The sequence below is a fragment of the Microcaecilia unicolor genome, chromosome 3, assembly GCF_901765095.1.
Source record: "Microcaecilia unicolor chromosome 3, aMicUni1.1, whole genome shotgun sequence".
Taxonomy (NCBI): Eukaryota; Metazoa; Chordata; class Amphibia; order Gymnophiona; family Siphonopidae; genus Microcaecilia; species Microcaecilia unicolor.
In genome coordinates, this window is record NC_044033.1 from 350,493,216 (window position 1) to 350,520,888 (window position 27,673).

The 27,673-nt window shown below is 42.8% G+C and overlaps 1 protein-coding gene across 1 annotated transcript in view; it reads right to left on the reverse strand.

The window, feature by feature from the left end:
* Nucleotides 1-15,545: 15,545 nt before the first annotated feature.
* ZC2HC1B (zinc finger C2HC-type containing 1B) overlaps nt 15,546-27,673 on the reverse strand; it is a 41,017-nt gene continuing 28,889 nt past the window's right edge. The window contains exons 6-8 of the mRNA XM_030195107.1: nt 23,120-23,204; nt 16,583-16,661; nt 15,546-15,609 (exon numbers count right to left, since the gene is read on the reverse strand). Coding sequence (XP_030050967.1) covers nt 15,546-15,609; nt 16,583-16,661; nt 23,120-23,204 — 228 coding nt within the window. The remainder of the gene's footprint in view (nt 15,610-16,582; nt 16,662-23,119; nt 23,205-27,673) is intronic.

Genomic DNA, 27,673 nt, shown 5'->3' on the forward strand with positions numbered 1-27,673 from the left:
CTATTGTTGCTCTGGAAGTAATGCTGTTTCTCTGCCCCTGTAATGTGAATAAGTATACTAATAAATAAGTGTTTTCATAATTTAAAATATAATAGAAGTATAGTTTGGAGTCAAGTTATTGCTGTCTGTACACCAGCCTGTTTTCAAAGCGAATTATTGCAACTGTAAAAGGGGAAATTGTTTTGTGTTTAAGAGCAAACAGATTTGTTACTTGAGTAATTTTTTTTGCAGTTTGAGCATTCTGCTGTTGAAATTTGTGAAGAGGTAAGGGGGGTGGGGGGGACTGTTGCACTGCCCTCTCCTCTCTAGCTGCATGTCATCCCGGTAGTTTGTCAGTTTCATCAGGAACATGTTTAATTTGACAATTCTCTCCAAGCATGTTCCTGTCTCTTCGAGTGGGAACCCTGAGATGTAGGTGACTGAAGCCAGGCCATTATCTGAAGCTTCACCTCTCTCTCTGTAGCACCAAAAGGTTGCTTCATTTGACTGCCCAGCTGCTTCAACCTCAATGAGCCTGATTTTATGGAAAACTCTTTGCAGTAGGCACAGAGTGGAAGAAGGCCATTGTATACAGTTTATCCTTCCTGGTCTTTACCTGCTAGAAGTGGTTAAGCTTCTATGCTTGGTCACTAGTTTAACCAGAAGGTAGAAGTGTATCAGTGAATGTTACAACTGTGCAAAGAAACTTGTATAGTGTAATGCTTTTCTTTGTGAAAGCCAATTTGAAAAATAATTAGTTGGAGAATATAAACAAGTGCTATTAGTAGTAGGGACTGTATATACATGTTGGTGCAAACTGTGTGTGCTGAGCAGTTTCAACACATTCCCCAATATGAAAATTTTTCTGCTCTTTCCAGAATTAAGACCTGAAATGATGCATTATTTCAGTTATTGTGTTAATAGATTTAGTGAAGTAGGAAGAAAGTGGGGTTTCAGGAGGGTAGGTGCAGGACTAGCGATAAGCTGTAGCTTTCAGAACATGCACTCCCTCCATTGGTGTGTGTGTCTCTGGCTATCTTGGATGTGTTCATTGTAGATGTCTCATCCTACCTAGCATGTACCTGTTGCTATGTGCTGTTCAACATGCTTCATCCTACTCTTCAAGTGGATCAGTTGAGTTATGACCATAGTTCAGAGACCAGCAGTCGGGCTGACCTGTCAACCATCCATCCTATAGTCAAAACTCTTTTTGGAGGAGCTGCTACTTTAGGTTTCGTCAAGCTCTGCTCCGTTCCTTGGCGCCCATGTGTCAAGTACAGTGCTTAGCAGATAGAGCCTTATCAATTGAACCAAATTTGAAAGAAAGTGTTTCAACATGGCTGTTTTCCAGATTAATTATAAAGTGTCCTCAACCTCTCCCTCCCTGGCAACACTTGCTTTTTTTTTTTTTTTTTGATTTATAGAAGATTTTATTGAATAATGGTGTTACAGAACACTTAAGCAAGAATATTATGCAAGTCAACTCAGCACACATTCAAACAAATATCAAATTTTTCACTTTTTAAACAGAAGATAAGGTCCTGTAGCCATTTTAGTTGAATTGTATTGACACTTCAAAAATTTTTTAATTTTCTTATTAAATATCTGTCCCCCTAACCCAAGTTAAACCTCCCTCTTACCCCTATCCCTCCCTCCCCCATCCCTCATCTCTCTTCCAATCTTATACCCTCCATCAAGCACATGCTTTCAAAAAAGATGTCCAAACTTTTTCCCATTTGGGCAAGGAATGGCGCTTGACAGCTGTCAACCTCTCCATATCACAAATATATCTTACTTTCGTAATCCAAGACACCAGTGAGGGAACCCGCTCCACCTTCCACTGTTGAGCCAAATTTATTCGAGCAGCATGCAAGGATCCCCTCACAAGTGCCCACTGACTAGCCGTAAGACCATCAGGCCTCCGACCCAAAATGAAAATCGTAGGATGCCACTGTACAGCTCTTCCCGGCAACACTTGCTTTTACAATAAAACCTTGCAAAAATCTGCAATTGGAGTTTGCTTTATTACACTGCTTAGCACCCATGACTTCAGAGCCCATCGTCTTGCTGTGTGATCAGGAGGAAGACCTTGGGCTGCAGCTCCTTGTGACTTTGATTGGCAGCGGTGCACTGTCCCGCATGTTTGAGGTTCCATTCTGGCACTTCATTTTTTGCTGGTCTGGCCTTGTGTTCTGAAAGAAGAAATATTTCCTTTTCATAAAAAAAATCTTGATTTCCATGTTGTGGACTATCTATACTAGACTTTGTTCTTAACTATTAAGATCTTTGTTTTTGGAAGTACCAGTATCCTTTCGCATTGCTCCGTTATTGGTGAGGTGTCAGTTTTCAAAAGTTCTAACTCAGGCATGTCAAACATGCGGCCTGTGGGAAGTTCAGTGCAGCTTGCACGTATTCTAAATTTAACATATGGTTAACTGCATAATGTAATAGGGAGGATGAATATTTTAGTGCAGCCCCTCATTAGTCATGAATTTGATGTACCTGCTCCAGCTAGATTAAGGAATTTAAGCTTTTGAAAATTCACTGGCTAGGATTAGGTGCACAAATCTAATCTAAGTGGCATAATTATCAGCTCTTTAGATGGCTAAATTTAGGATGATTTTCCACTATAAACCTAAAAATTCACAAAAACGTATCTGGCTAGGTGAAGCATGCAGTACACTGAAAATCAAAATGGAACAAAACCTCCATACAAAAAAACATTTAGTGAAACTAAACACAAACAGTGGAGAATTACGCTCAATTGAAATCACAAAAATATATCTCTTCACAATTAAATCTCTAATAAGATTTAAAAAATTGAGGATAAAAAGGCCTCAGCACTCGTAACAACCAGCCACAGCATAATGAGCACATAAAACTGCATGCAATCATATTCTACATAAGTATTGCCATACTAGGAAAGACCAAAGGTCCATCATGCCCAGCACCCTGTTTCCAACAGTGGCCTATCCAGGTCACAAATACCTGGCAAGATTCCAAAAAAGTACAAAATATTCTGTACTGCTAATCCCAGAAATAGTGGATTCTCCCCAAGTCCATTTAATAATGGACTTTTTCTTTAGGAAGCTGTCTAAATCTTTTTTAAACTCCACTAAGCTAACTGCCTTTACCACATTCACTGGCAATGAATTCCAGAGTTTAATTGCACGTTGAATGAAGGATGCTATTAGAACTAAAAGAAAATCCTTCAGAAAATGGAAGAAGGAACCAACTGAAAATAATAAGAAACAGCATAAGGAATGTCTAAGTCAAATGCAAAGCACTGATAAGGAAGGCTAAGAGGGACTTCAAAAACATTGCATTGGAGGCCAAAACATAGTAAAATAATTTTTAGGTATATTAAAAGCAGAAAGCCAGCAAAAGAATTGGTTGGACCGCTAGATGACCGAGGAGTAAAAGGGGCGATCAGGGACGACAAAGCCATGGCAGAGAGGTTAAATGAATTCTTTGCTTTGGTCTTCACTGAGGAAGATTTGGGTGGGATACCGGTGCCCTAAAGGGTATAATGGGGCAGTTCTACAAACTGAAGAGTAGCAAATCTCCTGGACTGGATGGTATTCATCCCAGAGTACTAATAGAACTGAAAAATGAATTTGCAGAGTTATTGTTAGTAATATGTTTTTTATCCTTAAAATCGAGCATGGTACCGGATGATTGGAGGGTGGCCAATGTAACACCAATTTTTAAAAAAGGTTTCAGAGGAGATCCGGGAAATTATAGACCGGCGAGTCTGACGTCTGTACTGGGCAAAATGGTAGAGACTATTATTAAGAACAAAATTACACAGCATATTCAAAAGCATGGATTAATGAGACTAAAGTCTACATGGATCTAGTGAAGGGATATCTTGCCTCACTAACCTACTACATTTCTTTGAAGGGGTGAACAAACGTGGATAAAGGTGAGCCGGTTGATATTGTGATCTGGATTTTCAGAAGTCATTTGACAAAAGTACCTCATGAAACACTCCAGAGGAAATTGGAGAGTCATGGGATAGGAGGTAGTGTTCTATTCTGGATTAAAAACTGGTTAAAAGATAGAAAACAGAGAGTAGGGTTAAATGGTCAGTATTCTCAATGGAGAAGGGTTGTTAGTGGGGTTCCCCAGGTGTTTGTGCTGGGACCGCTGCTTTTTAACATATTTATAAATGACCAAGAGATGGGAGTAACTAGTGAGGTAATTAAATTTGCTGATGACACAAAGTTATTCAAAGTTGTTAAATCACGGGAGGATTGTGAAAAATTACATAGGAACATCTAGCTTATAAAACAGTCATACTGATGTCCATGTAGAGTAGAGTCACCAAATCTGTGTTGATCCAATGGTAGTTTTTTAAAAAGTGGTCTATCAAACCTGCATAGCAGCTACAAGGGAGAGCTGTCTTTATAATTAGGCAGTGGGCCAACTAAACATTTTATTTATTTACAAAATGTGTATACTGCTAGATATTGACAGGCTAAGCAGTTAACCAAAATACATATAGACAAACTAAAAACAATTTAAAAGTAACATACAATCAAAATGGGCCAGATTTAATGTACAAGTGCTAGCAATCAAAAAAAAAAAAAATATATATATATATGTATAAATCGGCCATTGTCACCAAAGGCTAGCTTAAAAAAGTAAGCCTTAAGTATTGCAAAATGATAGCAATGTTGGAGTTTGCTTTGTTTCTTGTGGTAAATGTGTTCCATAATAAAGTTCCTGAAACTGAAAACATCTTATGACAGGACTCATCAAGGTGAATCAGGCAAAAAGACGGGACATCTAGCAAGCCTTGATTTTAAAGACCTAAGTGAGCAAGCAAGCTTATAAATTTTCATTGATGATGCAATAACAAGTGGAGCATCATTATCATTTATTGGCTTTACTATACCATCTCTATTTGCAATGCAAGCCAGAAAGGTTTACAGGACTTATGAAAAGCATAAGCAGAGCTTTGTGGCATGCCAGACACGGTCCACCACACATGTGCAAGTGCCTTCTCTCCCAATGCAAGAACATAGTCTCAGGTTTTTTTCTACCGAGGTGAGCAGAGGGCGTGTTTTTTTTCCTTTATATTTTTAGTTTATTTTGCCTGGTTTTAAGTTTCCTTTATTTTTCGTCATCGTTCAGCCACTTTTAGGCCTTGACCTCGGCCAGGATTTTTCCCTTCATTTGTTGCTGTGCCTTGCCTCTTTTTCAGGCACCATCGCTTCATTTAATTTAGCCCAGGAAGTTTTTCCTTCCATGTCCACGAAGGTTCCCAGTGCCAATAAGCACTGTCAGGGCCGGTCTTAGCAAGTGCGGGGCCCTATGCAGAGCAATTTGGTGGGGCCCCATCCTAGCCCCGCCCCGCCCATTGATAAGATTATTCAGTTTTCAGAAAATTTTTTTTATTTATGAAATTTCAAATAAAGACAAATGAAGCTAAACTTGTACAGAAAAACTGATTGAAATAATAAGCACAATGCTATCATGAAACCCCCCCCTCCCAAGAAATTATTCAAGTCCACAATTAGTAGTTCAAATTCTCATAACCCCGGGGGGTCAGAGGTGCGGACACACAATCTCTCCACTGCAAAACACTATACACAAACTTGTGCAAAAACACAGTCAGAACCTTACCAAACCATAACAGCACTAATTCCAAGGACAGGACGAGCTACAACCTTATGCATGGAAAGGCAGAACTGTAATTACACCAGGCTCTATAACACCAATACACTACCTTGTGAAAAAAAAGGGCTGCAAATACTACACGCTAGCAGGATACTGTACCTTGATCACACATGAAAAACACATGACACAACAAATATGAAGGCAAAATACTGAATGGAAAATTACCTCAAGAAGTCAGACTCAGCATGCAGCAATACTAGAAAAATTGAAACTTACATGCAAAATATCATAGATGCACATTTCTAAAAGCTGACATATTCCAATTAATAAATTCTGAATAAAATATTTTTTTTCTACCTTTGTTGTCTGATCATTTAGTTTTTCTACTCGCTTTGGTCCCAGTGTCTTCTGTTTTATGCAGTGTCTTCTTTCCGTTTGATATTTTTTCTCTCACCGTGTCCACCATCCTCCTGTGTCCTTATGTGTTCTGTCTACCATCTGTAGCCCCCTGTCCCTATCCTTTCTCCAGTTTCAGCATCTGCCTTCAAAGTGTTCCGATCCAGCCCTTAAATTCAACAATTTGCCCTCCATACACATCCAGCATTTCTCCTCTCTCCCCTCCACTCCATTTCCAGCAATTTCTCCTCTCCCTGGGCCCTGCCATCCCATCCAAGTCCATCCTTGGCCATCTCTACCCTTCCCTCCTCCATCCACATCCAGCAATTCTCCTCTCTCCCCTCCCCTCCATTTCCAGCAATTTCTCCTCTCTCTGGGCCCTGCCATCCCATCCAAGTCCATCCTTGGCCCTCTCTGCCCTTCCCTCCTCCATCCACATCCAGCAATTCTCCTCTCTCCCCTCCCCTCCATTTCCAGCAATTTCTCCTCTCCCTGGGCCCTGCCCTCCCATCTGTTCCTCTCTCCCCTGCCCCCCCTCCATTCATCCATGTATCCAGCAATTCCCCTCTCTCCCTGGGCCCTGCCATCCCATCCAAGTCCATCTCTGCCCTTCCCTCCTCCATCCACATCCAGTAATTGTCCCCTCTCCCTTCCCCTCCATTTCCAGCAATTTCTCCTCTCCCTGGGCCCTGCCCTCCCATCTGTTCCTCTCTCCCCTGCCCCCCTCCATTCACCCATGTATCCAGCAATTCCCCTCTCTCCCTGAGCCCTGCCATCCCATCCATGTCTCTCTTTCCCCTGCCCGCCCTCTTCTCCCCCCCACGATGCACGATCGATCATCGATCCCTTTCCTTTTTCGCTTTTAAATTTACCTCCAGTCCGGCAGCGTCAGTGAAAGCGCTCCCAGCCAGTAAAAGCGCTTCTCTTCGCTGTGTCCCGCCTTCTTCTGACGTCATGACGTCAGAAGAAGGCGGGACACAGCGAAGAGAAGCGCTTTTACTGGCTGGGAGCGCTTTCACTGACGCTGCCGGACTGGAGGTAAATTTAAAAGCGAAAAAGGAAAGGGATCGGTGATCGATCGTGGGGGAGAGAAGAGGGCGGGCAGTTCGGACGAGCGGCGGCGATCCCCGGTTGGAACTAGGTCAAGGCTGACTGAGGCGCGCCGCGCGGGGCCCTATGCGGCCGCCTCAGCCTAAGACCGGCCCTGAGCACTGTACCCGGTTCAATCGGACAATCTCTTGGAAGGACACCCATTCTTGGTGTCGTCAGTGTCTCAGGCCTGACCATAGCCCCACTAACTGTTCTCTTTCTTTGCATGAAGAAGAGGACCCAGGTTTCCTGAGAGGCTCAACGAGAGAGGATTTTTGGAGTCAAGTTCAGTTCCTCAACATTGGCATTGAGGTCTAGCATCGCACTGGCATCGGGAGCGTCAGTAAGCATGGCTGCTGCTAGACCCTTAGACACTGGGAGCAGTGAAGCATCGAGTGGGTCTCCATCTATCTGGAAGCTTCCTGCTGTGCAGGGCTCCTGGGACTGTCTATCGTCAGACACGACCCCAAGGCAATATGTGGATTCAACATTGGCCTCATCAGCACTGAGGAGCCTTGGTGACACACTTTGGGTGTAGGCCAAGAAGCATCACCATCAACACATGTTGCCAGGAGCGTCAAAGGATTTGGCACCCGAGAAGCGTCGATGCAGGGAGGACTGCTCTCCTGGCAGCTCTGCAATCTGCGCCTGAACAAAACCTCCAAATTACCCACCGACAGCTCATTCTTTCAGCTCTCAGCACAGGCAGGTACTTGTAGAGGAAGTCTCAGAACTTCTGAAGGCCTCTGCATTCAAGCCCCCGTTCCACCAGGGGAGGAAGGGTGGGGATTCTATTCCAAGTACTTTCTTGTGCAAAAGAAAGTGGGGGGGGGGGGGGGGGGGGAGGGGAGATGCATCTCATCCTAGACCCAAATCATCGGTCTGTAATAACCTTTAATTAATCATTTTCAGGTCAAGATGGCGACAGAAGTGGAAGTGAGGCAACCCAGCTCCTGAGACTCGAAAACGCTTAGGCGCGAGGAAAGCTCTTCCTGATTTTGATATGGGGAAGAGACAGGGAAAAACGACGGTACCTTCCTCCGTGGCTCCGCCGTCTATTCCCGCCACCCGCCAGATTACCTTGGAGAGCTTTCAAGTTGGTGCTCTTGGAGAACGAATGCCCACTTCAATAGCCTCGACCTCTCAGGGGGCCGAGCGCAGCATAGAAGGAGTGACATTGAGTCCTCCTTCCCTAACTGCTCCTCCGCGACCCGCAGGCGATTCTCTGTCCGTGGGGGTCACATTCGCTGGAGGCTTTGGATTTACCCAGACCTGCGACGTTCGTTGAGGGAGGACCTATGGGCACTTCTACCCTGGGAAAAGAATTACCACCACAGGAATCAGTGCAGGTTGCTGCTTCCATTTCTCAGGAGATTGCAACCGTGACTGTCGGAGGTTTAACGAGACCAGCAGTGGTAACTATGAATACGCTTTGGGATGCCATTCAGGCTGTGAATAGTACTTTACTTTTGATGAACAATACAGTAACAAGTGAAATATCAGACCTGAAACGGTCTAATCAAACTTTGTGCGAACAGACTCAAGAGCAGCAAACTAAAATAATGAAAATAGAAGGAGAGGTTGAAAAACTACAGAATATTACCTCAGTTTTAATTAAAGAAAGAGCAATTCAAGAGAGAAAATTGGAATTCCTTGATAATAATGGGCGTAGAAACAATTTGAGATGTTTGAATTTTCCGAAGTCGCCTATGATAAATGCAAGAGATATGCTCAAGAAATATTTTACTGAGGTATTGGAGATTCCAGCGGAAGGGTTTCCCCCTATCACGAGATCCCAATATATAACTGGTATATCCACTCAATCAAAAGAACAACCTCAAACTGTTTCACCCCCTGAACTGAATTTGACTGAATTCTTGGAGAACTCTCTTGAATTGATTTCTGAAAGAACCACACTGTTGGTAATTTTTGCCCTTGAGTTTGATTGAAATAATATTCTTCGGTCATATTTCCGACATATTAATGACTCCTTCTTGGGACAAAAGATTCAAGTGTTTCCAGATCTAGCTCGGATCACACAAAAAAAGAGAAAAGAATTTCTTTTGTACAAACCTAGGGTTTTGAATCTAGGCAGTACATTCATATTGAAATTTCCTTGTAAATGTTTTATTTCTCTTGATTTGGTGAATTATATTTTCTTTACTCCCAAGAAGTTGTTAGTCTTTATCGAATCAAAGGAAAAGGCTATTCCTACCATGGGGGTACGCCCTTAGAAAATTATGCTGACTATTGGCTGTGCACATTCGTTATTCCCTTCCGCTATGTAATTGATCTTTTTTTTTTCCTTCTGTATAAATTCTTAGTATCTTGACCAATAATTGTGGACAAAAGAAAAAAAAATAATTTTCCTTTAATTATACTAGTTAGTATAATGTTTAATATTGTATAAGTGATATGTTTCTGATATTTCATTACATTTAAGTTAGTTGATGTAAATGTTAAATCTATAAATAAAAGAATAATAAAAAAACAATCATTTTCTACTCCATTGTCTACTTCGTATATGAACTTTAAAAAAAAACATTTTCAATTATTTTTAAATATAATGCACTTAGCTTTGAATGTTTCAATTGCGGGATCAGTAGCCAACATGTGGAGCTCATGTACAGGTTCCTAAGATCTTTATGGCCTGCTGCATGCTACATAATCTGGCCCTACGCAGAGGACAGGCCCTCCCAGAGGATCCACAGCAACCAGAGCAGCAAGAGCATGTTAGCTCTTGTGAAACGAACCACCACTGAGGTCTTGAGTAAGTCAATTTGACTAAACCTGCTTGATAGTAAGGAATCATTTGGAAGGCTTTTTGACACTGGGTATTATAGTTATTGGTGTTATATTGAGTTACCTCCATCATTTACATTATATTGGCCAAACAAGGATAAAAACGTAATGATGACAGATTAAGGTTTTCATTGATCATGAGTTAGGGGAGAGTATACCTACAACTCATTAGCAAGGCAGCCATCACCTAGCCATGGAAACTTTTCCACTCATCAGTAAGCAGTAAGACTAAACCCTCTATGCTTTCAAAGATTTTACCACCATACCCAGCTGTCCAATTTGTTTACATAACACCCTATTGAAATTTACATATTATGTTTTTAAACCACTCCATCATGATAGGTCCGGGTGGCATACAACAAGTAAAACAAAAATAAAAACACAAATTTAGAAACAGCAGAAACCAACTAAAGGGAATAAACAATTACTACTACTACTTATCATTTCTATCCAGTAAGATCCCACACGTATTAATTAAAAGTCTTGTCCCGATGGCTGCCTGACCGGTTTGGTGTGAAGACGCTCTGATCGATTTGAGCTACAAAACTCGATTCCTCAAAATGCCACACTCAAAAAGAAAGGGAACGCTGAGATCGGTTCCTCTACCTACCTCAGCGTCTTCACCGCTCCAGCCGACCTTGGAGCGATTCTACCCCGGTGTCTCCAGGATTCTGCAGGGAGAGGACCCCATAGCGGGATTCCGGGAGAAGCGGCGTCCCCGCTGGGAGAAGAGACCTCCCTGTCTCCACCATCTTTCTCAACCGCACCTCCGTGCCCAGCGTCAAGAGCGGCCCTGGAGGGAAACCCCACTGACCCCGGAAGTGAGTCGGTAGGGGTGACCAGAGAGGATCCAGGCACGCAGCAGACAGCGCTGAGAGCTGAGGGAGCTGGAACTCCTTCAGCGAAGAAAACGGAGGTGACTCTGGAAACGGTATGGGGGATGTTAATCCGGATTGATTCTACACTTCAGAAGACCTCAGGTGATGTAGGAAATCTTGATATAAAATTGGAAGGTTTAAAACTAACTGTAGAATCTGTGAAAGCAGATTTCTTAAATCAAGTAACAACTCTTCAAAAGGAAATGGACTCAATTAAAGACTTTAAAGATGTAGTCGTCAAAGATAATACAGCTATAAGAAGGAGAGTGGAGCAGATTGAAAATTATAATAGACGCCTTAATCTCCGCTTTCTAAGTTTTCCTATCTTAACTGGGGTAACCCCGATGGACACGCTGCGAAGATATTTGAATGAAATATTAAAAATTCCTCTAGAGGCCATCCCCCCGGTTAATAAACTTTACTTTATTCCTAGTTCTAGAGGAGAATTAAAAGGTGCAGGGAAAATAGATATTCCTGATTTACAGAACATATCTGATATATTGGAACAATCTACCGACACAATAATAGACAGAGCTACATTGATTGTATCACTGGTTTTTGAGCAAGACTATAATACCATCCTAAGACTATACTTTCGAAATACTAAAGCCCAATTTTGTGGCTCTAAGGTCTGGATTTATCCAGACGTAACGAAACAAACTCAACAAAGAAGGAAAGCATTTCTTGCTCTGAAACAAAAGACAATTGACATTGGGGGTTCTTTCTTCTTGGCCTACCCATGTAAATGTATAGTTAAGCTGGGTCAAACAAAATATACCTATTTTTTACCGGAACATCTAAAATCGTTTCTGGAATTGAAACAACTGAGATAATGTATAAATAGACTTGGAGTATAGGCAGCCTTGTTTATTTGTTTTTTTCTTATTCCTTTATAACTTCTCTTTATATTCTTTTCCCCTCTCAAGAATTTGGGGTCTAAGAAAGGCTAAATTATTATATCTGTATATTGAAATTCTTTTTTATTTAACAAATGCCTCAAATAATTGATTGCACTGTAATAACTATGAAGATATGGTTATGCTTATGTAAAAATTTTCTTGCCTGTATTTCTGATACAAGGGTATCCTTGTTAATTTCATTTAAAAATAATAAAGATAAATTATAAAAAAAAAAGGTTGCCTTCTTGCAGTGAGGCTTTTGAGGTTCATCTGTGGGCAGACGTGTCGTGCAGAAGGCGTGTTCCTGGTTAATGAAGCTCTGAGCTTTGGCCGTAACGGACTTCCCGGCTGATGAAATAAGGGCCTGAGCTTCCAAACCAGTGATGTATGTATGTATGTATATATATATATCTGTTTTATAGCTTTCTTTTAGTTAAATGGTTTAATTAGTGTGCATATCTCCTAATTTGACTCAGTCAGTGTGTATATTTCTTAATCATTGTATAGACTGAAGCAATAATGATTTATACACTCTCCGTTTGAATAAAGAATTTCATTTACCCAATACGAAAAAAAAAAAAAAAAAAAAAAGTCTTGTCCCACAACCCAGCTTTGACACTGCTTCGAAAATAATGGAACGGCAGCCATAAACGACCTTTTTTTAGGTCTCGCTTACCCTCACTGAGGTGAATCATATCCAGCTCTTTTACTTGAATTGTCAAGTCACCAGTGCTGTCCGATTTGGTCAAAATGTTTGATTTGATTTGCTCATAGGAATTGATTTTTTTATATGATTTGATTCAGTTAAGGCTATTATGGAACTGAGTAGATTAGGTATGTTATATTTGAAGTTTATGTGAAGTTGTGACCTGAATATCATGTGTATTGGCGTACTGTATGACTATCAGGCTTATTTTCGAAAGAGAAGGGCGCCCATCTTTTGACACAAATCGGGATATGGTCATCCTATCAGGGTCGCCCAAATCGGCATAATCGAAAGCCTATTTTGGGCGTCCCCAACTGCTTCCCATCGCAGGGAAGACCAAAGTTCCCGGGGGGCGTGTCGGAGGCGTAGCAAAGGCAGGACTGGGGCGTGCCTAACGGGCGTCCTCGAGTGATAATGGAAAAAAGAAGGGCGTCCCTGAAAAGCGACTTTACTTGGTCCATTTTTTCTTACAGCCAAGCCTCAAAAAGGTGCACTAACTGACCAGATGACCACCGGAGGGAATTGGGGATGACCTCCCCTGACTCCCCCAGTGGTGACTAACCCCCTCCCACCCTGAAAAAAACAACTTTAAAAACTTTTTTTGCCAGCCTGAAATGTCATACTCAGGTCCATCGCAGCAGTATACAGGTCACTGAGAAAGGAAGGGATGTGTGCGTCAGCGAAGGCGTGGACGTCCTTAACTGCCCCCCCCCCCCCCCCCCACAGGGACAGCCAAATTTCAAGGGAGTGAAATGGAATGGAGTGGCCTAGTGGTTAGAGCACTGGTCTTGCAATCCAGAGGTGGCCAGTTCAAATCCCACTGCTGCTACTTGTAATCCAAATAAAGGAGGTGTAGAAGGCATAGCAGGCATGGATGTTCTTCTCACAGAAACATCCACATTTTGGACGTCCGTCCCTGACGAGCACTAGGATGTTTTCACCTGGACTTGTATTTTTCTAAGGTTGTAGACAGCTATTATACATGCAGCTTGTCTGCATGTATGAAGCTGTCTTTGGCATGTGCAGAGCAGCCATGCATAATGCTTGACTGCTCTGCACTGGCTTCCCCTCCTTAGGGTGGAAATCGTGTGCAAATGAGCTAACAGTGAGCAGCTCATTTGCATGCAATTTCCTTCATGCATGCCCGTTCCTTTCTGAATCGCTAAGGGATTGGTAAGGGAAGGGCTTTTTCCGTTCAGTTAGTGCATCAGTTAGTCCACTGCAGTACCCCCTAGGGTGCCCAGTTGGTGTCCTGACATGTCAGGGGGACCAGTGCACTACAAATGTTGGCTCCTCCCACAAACAAATTAGATGGATTTGGTCGTTTTTGAGATGGGCGTCCTCGGTTTCCATTATGGCCGAAAACCGGGGACGACCATCTCTAAGTTCGAACATCTCAACATTTATGTCGACCATCTCTAAGGTTGACCTAAATGTTGAGATTTGGGCCCCCATCTTGTTTCGATAATACGGGTTTCCCCGCCCCTTCGCTGGGACGTCCTGCGAGGACGCCCTCAGGAAAACTTGGGCGCCCCGTTCGATTATGCCCCTTCACATAGGTTTCATTTGTAATCCACCATTCTGGAAAATATATGTTTTTAAAATAAAGTCACTTATATGGAACTTTATCAAAGGCCTTGCTGAAATCCAAGTACAACATATCTAGCATTCTCCCCTGACCCAACTCTCTGGTCACCCAAAGAAGTTGATCAGATTTGTTTGATAAGACCTACCTCTTGAGATCTCCTAGCTGGAAATGTAGACTATTACAATGGAATACAAAACAAGTATGCAACATTTGCACCTTACACACCATATGACAGCATCTTTACAGAGGTTGCCATGTTTGTGTCTATTCAGGTTTAATCTTCTCAATTTAAGGAATAAACAAATAATAGAATGAGATATAGCATAAGGGTTGATTTTTACGATGGATTATGTTTTTCTGCAATAAAATGGGCCTTTGTAATTGAAGTTTTAATTTCTGATCCTATTTATTGCTACATATGTAGAACCTACTAATAATTATCGCCTTTCTCATTTACATTTGCCAACATTCACTTGCTGCAAGGAGGAAAGGACATAGCAGGGTTTTAATGTCATCTTCAGATGGTCAGTTTAGAATTCATATCGAAGCCTTTCTGTTATGTTTTAAGGCAAACTTACAAGCTTCCATAACCAGGAAGAAAAGCTTCCAAGCTTCCTTGTCTAACCAGGACCCTTCAATTTTATCAGCTAGTTTGACTTGAGGTATGTTGTGGAATACCACACGTAACTTTTGGCTGTATTGAAGAAGGGAAATTTTCAGGTAGTCTATTTACACATATAAATCACTATTTGTGAACTGGGTGGTTTTCTACAGTATAAAGAACCCTTAAGAATGATATGTCCATTCTAATAATCCTCATTGAAGATTTTGGTCGAGTGGAATGTTGTGTCTGCAGTTCTTAGCGGGCAGTGAGCACGAGCAGCTAGTGACTGATACACACTGCTCCCGCCAGCCCCACAGACTTCCCACCTATGTAGAAACAGGAAGTTGAATCACAAGGAAAGCTGTGTGGCCAGCATGAGTATCAGTCACTGGCTGCTCAAGCTTGCTGCCGGCTAAAAACTGCTGTTTTAAAACGGTATGCAGGGGGCCCTTGATTTTTACAAAAACAAATTGATTCAAATCAATTTGCCATAAACAAATTGGTGAATCAATTCAAGTCACGGACAGCACTACTATACACCCAGAAGTGGAGAAGTTAGCCAAATGGTTAAGTGACGTGGCCGGAGAAGCAGGTTCAAGTCTCACTGCACCTTCTTGTGACTTTGGGCAAGTCACCTAATCCTCCATTGCCCCAGGTACAAAAAATAATTACCTGTATATAGTAAGTAAACCACTTTGATTGTAGCCCATCCCCTTTCCTTTCAAAGAAATCAAATCATATTTCAAGATTTGATGCATCCTTCTCCCCTTCCCCTATTGAATCCCTGCAGCCTCAGATCCTGTAATCTATTAGCTAGCAAATAAGTGTTTCTTTATTTTAGGATGAGAAGTTTTCTCTGAAATGGTATTCAAATTGAAGTGCCCCTTTAAACAAATACAGCAGTTTGGAGACGAAGCTGCCCATCAATAACTCAGAAATTTTGTCACATAGTGAGCAGTGCCCAAAGACCAGCATACTTTCAATTCCAGCCATGACTGGCTGTGTCTGGAAGTCCTGCATCAGCTTCCTGTATCTGTATGTTGCTGGAGGAAAACACAAAGCAGATGTTTGATGCTTACAGGACTGGTCAGCTGTGGCTCCGATCTTGCCAGGTATTTGTGACCTGGATTGGCCACTGTGAGAGACAGGATGCTGGGGTTGATGGACCTTCGGTCTGTCCCAGTATGGCAATACTTATGTACTTAAGTTGCGCTTTTGCCGCCATGTGCAAGCCTTCTTGAAAATTGTTTTGTAGCTGATATTTGTAAGTTATTACTAAGTAGCATTACTATACTCAGTAATAACTTAAGAGGCCTTCAAACTACTGTAATTTAAAAGAAGTACTTCAGCATCAGTCTCCTTAATGATTGTCTCCTCTATAGTAACTTGGGAAAATGAAGACTGAAGGATAGGCCTATGCAACTTTTAATCGCACATTACAATTGTAATTTCAAGACCCAAACACACAATTCACAATTCAAGACACAATTCACAGTGCAAATGGCTTTCTAACTGCTGTTTATCTGAGAGTGAAGGGGGGACAACATAAGAATAAGTGGACTAGGACAGTATCCACATTATTTTAGGAAAAAGATGCAAAAATTACCAAAACCTTGAAAACCATAAGAAAGTAAATATAAATCTCTTTAAAAACCCTAAATTAGGGGTCCTCAAATCCAGTCCTCTTGAAGGCAATATGGAAATGATTGCAAAGACACACCCCTCTGCCTTTATAAGGTATGGGAGGGGAATAAAAGATGACATCACAACAAGGGGTTTGGCTAAGAAAAGGGAGTGGAAAACAGAAGTATATGTGTATGTGGGTGAGCCAGGAGGTTTTCAGGATACCCACAATGAATATGCATGAGATAAATTTGCATGCTCTATCTCATATACATACACATTGTGGGTATCCTGAAAACCTGGCTTGTCCCGAGGTCTGGGTTGAGAATTCCTGCTCTAGAGAAATTATTGTGTTGTTTTGTAACAAGACAGTGCTGGGTACTTTACACTTACCTGTAGTCCAAGGGAACAGATTTTACTTCAGGCACATGGGGCTTTAAGAGCTTCTGAGCGCAGAATTCAGGGCTGCCACCTTTAAAATTAAAGACACATTCTGTTTATGTGTGTTATGCAATGTCTAAATTTGTTATCAGCTCAAGAGACCGAATGATTGGTCTGTAGTCTTTTCTTTCATCTATAGTAGAGAAAACTTTGAGTGATGGGACATTGTCTAGTAAATAAACATCACTGCTGTTCTCTCTTATATGCTGCCTGCAAATCTCTCTTTTCTCCCTACCAGTCTCCCCTTTTCTGTTTGGAGGATTATCCAGGCCTCCAGTACACCAGTGAAATAGGCCGCCTTGGGGCCAGTGCATCCATTAGGCAAGACTAAGCAATTGCCTAGGGCAGCGACTTCCTGGCGGTAGCAAAGAGCAGCTGCAGTCAAAGCAAAAGCATACCCTGACAGCCACACAAACTCAAAGAGCCGTCAGCAACACCTGCATTTGTATAGGATGCTTGTGTGATGATAATGATAAATTAAGTTCAAATATCAAAATCTGGTGGGGTGGGGGTGGGGGAGGGAGAGGCACAAGCTAGGGGCATGAATATTGACAATGGATATTTATCTTTTTGTTTACATTTTCTTTCTCTGTCCTTTATGTGTGTTATTTACTGGCTGCAGATTATTACTAATTGTGATATTTTTTGTTATATGTTTTATGATTGCATTTAAGGGTCTTTTTACTAAGGTGCGCTAATGATTAGCATGTGCTAAATGATTAGAAACCTATTATATACCTATGGGCGTCTTATCATTTATCATGCACGAAATCTGTTAGCGCACCTTATTAAAAGGATCCCTTAGTTGATTATTATTTTTCACGGCTTGTGTGTTCTTTTCATTTGTTATAACAAATTCTGGACCTCACTGTAAACCGCTTTGATTGCTAGAAGGGCAGTATATCAAATGACATCAGTATATTAAGGGGGAGCTGAAGGTTCACCTAGCGTGCCCACCACCCTTGTACTGTATGTGCAAAACTAACCTGTGTAGAGATATTGCTCCCAAACAAGGAAAGGATGGTTAACTTTCTAGAAGCCAATGGGTTACAGGATCCAAGGCAATGTGGCTTTTTTACCAAAGGAAAGTCCTGCCATACAAATTTGATTGACTTCTTTGACTGGGTGACCAAAGAACTGGATGAAGGACATTTGGATTTCTGTCAGGTACTTGTGACCTGGCTTGGCCACTGTCTGGAAAACAGGATACTGGGCTAGATGGACCATTGGTCTGACCCAGTATGGCTACTCTTATCTTCTTATGCTACTTTGATTTCAGCAAAGCCTTTGATATGGTCCCTCACAGAAGACTGATGAATAAGCTGAGAGGGCATATCAAGGTCTTTGCAGGCTGCCAAAGTTATCCAAGTCCAGTCAATATACTGTGCCAATATTCAGATAACTAACTGGAAGGAGTAAGGACAGCATTATATGTAGGACCAACTTGCCCAGTTAGTTTTCTGGACACCAATAATGAGTATTAGTCATGCTTGGATAGTGCTTCAGGGATCAGAGTTGATATTCAGTAATAATCTCCAGTTAAGCGAGGCTGAATACCAGTAGCTGAGCCACACTGCACTATTTAATATGGCAGGAGCCTCTCCTGCCTGGTTAAATAATATAAGAATTTATATGCAGTGCTATCTTTCATTTGCCCGAGTCCTGGTTATTTTTAAAGATCCTTTTTTTTCTGAAGGAAGGCTTGGGTATTACATTAAGTAGTCCATTAAGTAAAAATCTAGCCTTCCATACTCGAGTTCAGCAAGTGGCTCCAGTATAAGAACAGTTCTCCGAGGACAAGCAGGCATAATATTCGCACATGTGGGTGATGTCATCCATGGAGCCTAGTGCGGACACTGCCAAGTGCACTGTCACTTTAAATCTTTGAGGCAGTGCCCTCACTGCGCATGAGCAGGTGCCTTCTCACCCAATGCTCCATCATTTTCCACAGAGCAGAGAGGTTGTTTTTTAAATCTCTCCTCAGTGTATCAAACATTTGCCTTTTTGGTGTCTTCCCTTTTTCTGGATATTTTTTCTTCATATTCTCCTTTTTTTCTATGTTAACTTGTTGAATTTATTCATTTTTTTTCAATTATTTTTCAGTTTTCAATTTTCAGCCTTTACGGCTTCTGAGCCTTTCTTTTGCCCGGACAGCTCAACCAATTTCGGGTATGCAACTACTCGAGCGCCTCAGGCTATAGAGCTTTTTGACCTTGCGTTGGCCATTTTTCTCTCCATGTCAACAAGGGTGCCGAGGGGCTTTAAGAAGTGTACTCGATTCAACAGGACTATTTCAGGCACAGACCCCCCCCCCCCCCCCCCCCATAACTGGTGTGTTCAGTGCTTGGGTCCAGAGCACCAGAACATACAGTGTAGCCTCTGCCTGCACATGCAAGCGAGGACCCTTAAAGCCCCCAGTGTCCAGAGTGAAAATCTTTTTGGTTCTGCATCGACATTCGCATTGAGCATGGCAGGAGATTTGGCATTTGACATGGAACCTGCATCAGCGTCAGCATCGACATCAGGTGCACAGACACAACAATCAAGATGATTCTATGCCACACTCGGTACCACAAACTCATAAAGACTCTATGTCCTCATTGTCAGTGCTGCACGCATCGAGGAACCTGCAGTGTAAAAAGCCTAAGAATCATCACCATCATTCTCCCTCCAGGCACTCTGCCTACACCTCCCCTGCATCAATGTCCTTGATGCACGGGAAGCGACGCGTCCATGCCACAGTGACTGCCCTGCTCTCCAACTTATTTCTCATCAAGAGCCTTTGAGATCTCCTACACCTGCACAGGCTATAACCCAGGCTGCATCCACACCACTTTCTCAGGTGGTACCAACACCTACTCTACAGAAGGAAATCCGAGCTATGTTCAAGGAGGAGCTTTCAGGGCTACTGCATTCGGAGTCTATACAAGTGAACAGGGTGCTTGTGTCAGCCTCAGTACGGCATCAGAGAAACAGTCACAAGAGAGGTCCTGCACACTGAATCAGTGCTGACCATCAAGGGTAGCACGAACCCAACCAATGCTGTGTCAACATCGGCAGAGGAACTTTCTCCAACAGAGACTCATCTGCCTTGACGCAGAGACCGTGCTCTAGTTGACATTCTCTTCCATGTACTTCTCATGAAAACTTTGAATTTGAAGAGTCAGACTCAGACCTCTCCTGGGAGAGAGATCAGGACACACAGGACCTTTCTGCTGAGGAGTCCATCTGATCCTTCTCAGCCACCTGAGAGGCGTAGGTCTCTGCGTAGGTCTCTTCCAGAAAGTATATCCTTTCCTGGATTTGTCCATGAGATGGCTCAAACCATACCTTTCAAATTAGAGAGAGGAAGAACCTCGTTCAGAACCCTTTGAGGTTCTAGATTGTGACTCTCATCCTAGAGAAGGAATCACTGTTCCACTTCATACAATTATGAAAAATATTCTAATCAAAAACTGAGAGACTACACTGACAGTTCAGGTTGCCCCAAAGAAAATTGATACAATGTATAGGATACAGAAATCCACTGGGTTTGAGAAAACAGTTACCTCATCATTCCCTAGTTGTGGAATCTGCTTTAGAATGAAACTCACAGTGCAAGACCTCGTGCTTCTGCTCCTCCAGTAAGAGAAGTTAGACCATTAGACTCTTTTGGCAGAAAATCTTTTCAGGCTTCAATGCTAACCTCTCAAATTGGATAATCAACTATATTCTACAATTTACTTAAAATCTCTAATACAGAGTATTCTCTCCTTTGCAGAATTCCTTCCACCTGAGAAGGCTGAAGAATTCCACAAGCTTCACAGGAAACTTCTCAACTGTAATAAATATCTGGGAAGGCAAGCCTTTGATGTCTCTTCACTCATTTTCACCTTAGCAGTAGAAATGCAACGTCTCTCCTGGATCAAGGCCTCCGACCTCAAAACTGTTGTCCAGGAGCATCTAGCAGATACCCTTTGCCATGGTGAAAAATTGTTTGGTGACAACCTATTAAAAAAACATACAGATACTATAAAAACTCTACCCTGGCCACAAATGTCTGCTACCTCTTCTTCTTCTAGAAAATCTGCAAAAGGATGCTCCAGTTACTACGTCTAAGTGTCGTTACACTCCTATTCCTCCTCCACCTCTGCCCCATTGCTCACATCCAAGGCAGCAGTAGGGTCAAAAATCCCAGACATCCTCTCAGTCTAAACAACTCAGTTTTTTTACTCCTTCCTAAAGAGCATTGCCACCGTATAGTTGTACATGCCAAGCAACCTACCTGTCGGAGGGAGACTCATCCTCTTTCAACACAGGTTACCTCTCATAACCTCAATCAGTTCATTGTACTTCCTGTCTTCTTCCTTAAGCCACACCTCAATTAGTCCATTGTTCTTTCTGTCTTCTTCCCTATGCTCTGTCATATTATGTGGAGCGTACAAAACCTCATAAGAAGTCCTCCCAGCTTTTTGCATCCTTCGACCCTAACAGGTTAGGAATTCTCATCACTAAATGTACAATATCTACAAGATTGGCTATCAGGCTCATTTTCAAAAGAGAAGGACGTCCATCTTTCGACATAAATCGGAAGATGGACGTCCTTCTCCCAGAGACGTCCAAATCGGTATAATCGAAACCCGCAAGGACGTCCAAATTTCAAGGAGGCATGTCGGAGGCGTAGTGAAGGCAGGTCTTGGGCGTGCCTAACACTTGGACATCTTTGACCCATAATCGAAAAAAACAAGGACGTCCCTTACGAACACTTGGACGTTTTCACCCGGACTTGTTTTTCTGACGAATAAGGTGCCCAAAATGACCAGATGGTCACCGGAGAGAATCGGGGATGACCTCCTGTTACTCCCCCAGTGATCACTAACCCCCCTCCCACCCTCAAAAAACATCTTTAAAAATATGTCGTGCCAGCCTCTATGCCAGCCTCAGATGTCATGCTCAGGGCCATGACAGCGCATGAAGGTCCCTGGAGCACTTTTAGTGGGTACTGCAGTGCACTTCAGACAGGCGGACCCAGGCCCATACCCCCCTACCTGTTACATTTGTGGGAGGAAACAGCGAGCGCTACAAAACCCACCACAATCCCACTGTACCCACATTTAGGTGCCCCCCTTCACCCGTAAGGGCTATGGTAGTGGTGTACAGTTGTGGATAATGGGTTTTGGGGCGCTCTGCACACAAAGTAAGGGTGCTATGTTCCTGGGAGCATTTTATGAAGTCCACTGCAGTGGCCCCTAGGGTTGGTGTCCTGGCATGTCAGGGGGACCAGTGCACTACAAATGCTGGCTCCTCCCATGACCAAATGGCTTGCATTTGGACGTTTTTTACATGGACGTCTTTGGTTTCGAGAATCGACGAAAGTCTGAAACGTCCATGTCTAGGGACGGCCAAATCTAGAGACGTCCAGATTTAAGGATTCTGACGAAAGATGGACGTCCATCTTGTTTCGAAAATATGGGTTTCCCCGCCCCTGGATTTCGCCGTTTTGCAAGGACGTCCAAATTGCAACTTGGACATTTCTTTTGAAAATGCCCCTCTATATCTCCTACATGTATACTCAGGCTGGGCTGAATCTTCATGGCTGGGTCACCGCTCACAATGTAAGAGCCATGACGGCTTCAGCAGCCCATTTCCGCTCTGCCTCCATTGAAGAAATTTGCAAGGCAGCTAGGTGGGTTTTCTATCCACACCTTCACTGTTCACTACTGTCTAGAGCTACATTCTAGGTGGGATAGTCAGTTTGGACAAGCAGTCCTGCAGAATCTTTTTACTACTAAAAGCCAACTCTGCCCTCCGGCCCTTTTTTTCTACCAGGCTCAATATCTACTTAGTTGCCCAAAAATTCATTTATCTTGTGAGCCTGGTAGCTAGTGAGTCACACATAAAGTGACAGTGCACTTGGCAGTGTCCGCACTGGTCTCCTTGGATGTTGCCACCCACATGGGAGAATATTATACCTGCTGTCCTCAGAGAACACCTGCTATAAGTAAGTAACTTAGCTTTATTTGAACCCTTAATAAGGAAGCCTGGCAGCCCTGTGAACTCCAAGAGACAAGTATCAGTAGGTGATGTGAAGGCTGAGCCAGATCCTCATTATTTGGATCATCCAAAATGCACTGAACTCACCCAAAAGTCATCTCATGGTATATCTAAATCTGCAATTGGGTCATGGATTTGATATACTGCCTTTCTGGGGTTCAACCAAAACAGTTTACATATTATATACAGGTACTATATACCTGTGAGCCTAGTGGGCTCACAATCTAAGTTTTGTACCCAGGGCAACAGAGTGTTAAGTGACTTTCCAGGGTCACAAGGAACAGCAGTAGGAATTGAATCTGGATCCCCTGGTTCTCAGCCCACTTAGGTCCACCCTCCCATCCAAGACATCTTCTCCAAGGTTGTTTCCTTTTTTAAAAACCTGTACAGTCCATGCTCTACCCAGTCATACTCTATGAAAAACAGAGCCAAAGAGAAATCAAGAGCAGTACTTACCTATACCACCTTTGCCCAAAGCACAGGATTGCTGACGGACTGGTTTGGACGCTTCATTACATGGATTTGCCGAGGGCTTTTTACACTAAGGAGGCAATGTGCATACAGTGGTCATTGGAATGTTTAATCATGATAAAGTATCATTACCAGACGTATTATAGGGCCACCAGATGAACTCATTATTAGACATATACATACAGAAGAAGGTTCCTGCTCCATGGAGCTTACAGGCTAGTTAGGAGAAGCATACAGAACAACTAAAAGATACTGGGAGTTTAATTTATTTTAGGAAAAAACAGTTTAAACCAACCAGCTTATGATCAGGAGAACTGGGCATTTACATCTGAAGTAACTAACATGAAGGGCAATTTGATAAGGTGCCCCTAGAATTATTTATAGAATATTAGGAATAAATGCCCGTTTCTGAGGGCAATGAAACAGGCGCTAGCAAGGGGCCCCCTCCCTCCGAGCTACTTGCCTTGTTCGGTGTTGGCGTCGCTGTGTGTGGGTAGGGTTTTGTTTTGTTTTTTGTTTGCTGCGCCTCCGTGGCCGTGCCTGTGGCGTTTCAGTTTCGGGCCTCGAGTGTTATAGCTCCGCCCTCGATGTCATGACGTTTTGATGCGAGGGCGGTGCAGACACTCCAGGGCACACCGGATATCTCGGGCGCCTCAACTTCCGTGGAGGCTTCAGAACGTTGGGGTTGCCTTTTATATATATAGAAGATTAGCACTTTTTATGCGATAGGCACCAATAATTGCCAGTTACACATATAAATGTTAGCATTCTTTTACAAAATGTGTGTTTAAATCCCTTAATGCACAACTGCATGGGGGCATTAATGTGGGAGGAATATTGGTGTGTAACTGCTGGCACCCAACTCATGGCATTTGGGCACGAAACAGCGTCATTCTATAAAACCATCTGCAACTTTTCAGAATGCCCCTCCCCCTCCCCCCCCCCCCCTTTTTGAGTTGCACGCAGGGGACTACATGGTGCACTTGGGCGCAGCCAGTTACACCTGCCACTGAGTTAATATTAGTGACTGCACCTATATTTTAGTGCACCAATGTTCACCTTACGCCTGCAGTCTATAACAGCTTAGGCTTGGGCCTAAGTGCCATTAAAGAATCGGTGCTAAGTGTGGCTTTTTGGTGGTGAATAATTTATGACACCAATTTATAGAATTGGCACAAAAAAAAAATTAAAAGGAAGAGAAAAGTATGATTCCTGAGAAGCTTTTCAAATGGAATGGATTACAATCGGCCCAATATCCAAGGCAAGTTATGCATTAGATAGCAGATGGTGAACACATAACTTAATTCTTTTTCATTTGATGAAAAAAAAAAACATCTGTATGAAATTACTGTATGGATAGTATAGGCTGTGAGTGGAATGGAGCTGGCACCAGCTGTTATTTGTTTAGTTAGGCCTACTGAACAGCAGATCCAAACCAAATAGACCTTGCCTACTTGAATCCACTGCCGCTACTTAACTGGATACCTGCAGTGGATACTAATACAGTACAGTCTCGATTATCCAGCCTTCGCTAATCCAACCATCCAGTGTATCCAACACACCCCCTGGTAACATCATCACATTGCCGTTAAGAAGGAGTGCACAGGTTCTCTTCCTCATTTCCGGCTTCACACGCTGGTCACTGGTTAGTATTAATAAACGATATTTTAAATACAGATACCCTATGCCTATTTTTTCTGCATAAAGGATGTTTCCTGTGCATTTTTTAAGGGGTTACCATTGTTTCCCATATTATCCGACTTTTCACTTATCTGACAACAGCTTGGTCACGCTTACGTTGGATAATTGAGACTGTACTGTATTATGTTAAGCGCAGGTACTGGCACATAACACTGTGATTGCTCCAGTTCAGTATCAGAAGCAATATGTTTTGTGGAGAGGAGGAGGGAACAGTGGCGTTCCTAGGGGGGGGGCGGTAGGTGCGGTCCACCCCGGGTGCACGCCGCTGGGGGGGGGGTGCCGCACGCGCCTGTCCTCCGTTGTTCCATGCCTCTTCTCTGCCCCGGAACAGGAACCCCCCCCAGTGGCGTGCACCCGGGGGGGGGGTTCCTTTGCGGGGGGGTGTCCTTTCGCCGGGGGGGGTCCGCGCTGCATCCGGGGGGGGCGCTGCACCCGGGGGGCGGGGCACATCGGCGATCCGCCCTGGGTGTCAGCCCCCCTAGGAACGCCACTGGGAGGGAAGGAAAGTAATGATGCCAGTGTTGTGAACGAGGAAGGGGAGGGAAAATGATGATGCCAGGGGGTGGCGGAAAGGGCAGGTGATGATGTCCTGCAACAAAGTGACCTCAATGTCAGGTGTACCATGAGGTAGGAAAGATTAGGAACCAATTTCTTAGTTCATGAGCTCTGTCACTGTGTTTTCATATATTGAATTACCATGTTTTCCCCCATCATCGTAGTTTTGAAATAAACATATATTTAGTTAAGTATGTTTAGTATATATATGGCTCTGAACATCTGACTCTATTCACAAAGAGCATTTTAGAAAGGACATCCAACTCAGAATATGGATGTCCAAGTCAGAATTTCACAAATGGACATCCATCTCACATGTGCTTTAGAACAGGATACAACTTTTTCTAAAATACATGTGAAATGGACATCCTTGTATACTGGAAACATCCAGTAGAACTTCACCGGAGATCTCCGATCCCACACAATGCAACAGCAGTAGAAAGAGTGGGAAAATGCCCATGGATTCCAGAGATAAGATGGATTTATTGATAAAAAGACTCCACATGGCATCGTGTTTTGGCCAATGGCCTGCCTTAGGAGTCTGTTGATGGAATCTCTCCAATGTAGGTATCTGATAGCAAAAAAAACGTTAAGTAGAGGTCTGAACAAAACAGCTTTTGGAAGAAGACTAACAGTAGACAAGCAGAGAAACCAATGCACCAGATACCGATGGTCTCATTCTAATACCGATTATTCATTAATATGATGTTCATTGAAAATGCCAACTGTATTTGAAGATAAGTACATAAGTACATAAGTAGTGCCATACTGGGAAAGACCAAAGGTCCATCTAGCCCAGCATCCTGTCACCGACAGTGGCCAATCCAGGTCAAGGGCACCTGGCACGCTCCCCAAACGTAAAAACATTCCAGACAAGTTATACCTAAAAATGCGGAATTTTTCCAAGTCCATTTAATAGCGGTCTATGGACTTGTCCTTTAGGAATCTATCTAACCCCTTTTTAAACTCCGTCAAGCTAACCGCCCGTACCACGTTCTCCGGCAACGAATTCCAGAGTCTAATTACACGTTGGGTGAAGAAAAATTTTCTCCGATTCGTTTTAAATTTACCACACTGTAGCTTCAACTCATGCCCTCTAGTCCTAGTATTTTTGGATAGCGTGAACAGTCGCTTCACATCCACCCGATCCATTCCACTCATTATTTTATACACTTCTATCATATCTCCCCTCAGCCGTCTCTTCTCCAAGCTGAAGTGTCAACCAAACTAGCTTCCTAAATCCCCGACACAATGCTACAAACCAGGCCTCACCCTTTACCCTTCAAGATCAAGCCTGAAGGAGCAAGAGGTATCACAGGAGAGTCCCAGACTGCCCACCAAGGACAAAGAACCTCAGTAGCTGAGTTCCCATTAAGGAAGGCTCAAAGACTTCATATTATCTAAAGAGCATCTTTTCTCTAGAGGAGGAGAAAAGACTTTCACCAGAAATCTTGTGCTGCCCATAGTGTTCTTAGAAAACCTAACAAAGACTGTAAATGATTGATTTCATTTATTGATTTGATATACCACTTTTTACTAGAAGTTTTAAAGCACTTCACAACAAAAAATAGCATATGATTAAAAAAATACATTGGAATTAAAAAAAAAATAACACCCATTAAATTCAACTTTAAAATACAGTGTTAAAACTTAACACAAGTCCTCAAATTATACCGCTTATGAGTTGCTCAAAGCTTTTTCGAAAATTCAAATTTTCAAAATCCAAAATAACTAGACAAATTGCTAACCGTGGTAGGCATAGAGCTCTATAGAAAAGGTCCAATACAACTAAAGACTCTATTCCCCGTAGAAGTCAAGCTCGCCAGTTTCAACGATGGGGATTGTAATAAACATCATTGGAAGGACCATAAGGAATGTTGCTGTTCTTGTTTGGTCAACCTTTCCACCAAGTATTCAGGTACTCTCATCCTAAAGGCTTTGAAAACCAAACAAAGCAATTTAAATGTGAAATGTAAAGTTTAGAGTCATTTTAAACTGGTTTTAGCAAGACCCTGAGAGATTGAAAATATTTTTCTATGACCCAGTGGCATACCGAGGGCAGGGCAGGGGGGGAAGGTCCATCTCGGTTGCAGGCAATTAAGGGGTGCATTCAATATTCCCTCTGCCTCTGTCATGTAGCTGGGTCACCGGGACACCTTCCCAACTTTTCTGCCACTGCTGCTTCCCCAGACCAGCAGCAGCAGCAAAACAAGCTAAACCTATCGAGGGACTGAACTCTATATACATTGGAGTGGGTGGGACTAGCAGCTGCGGGTATGTAGA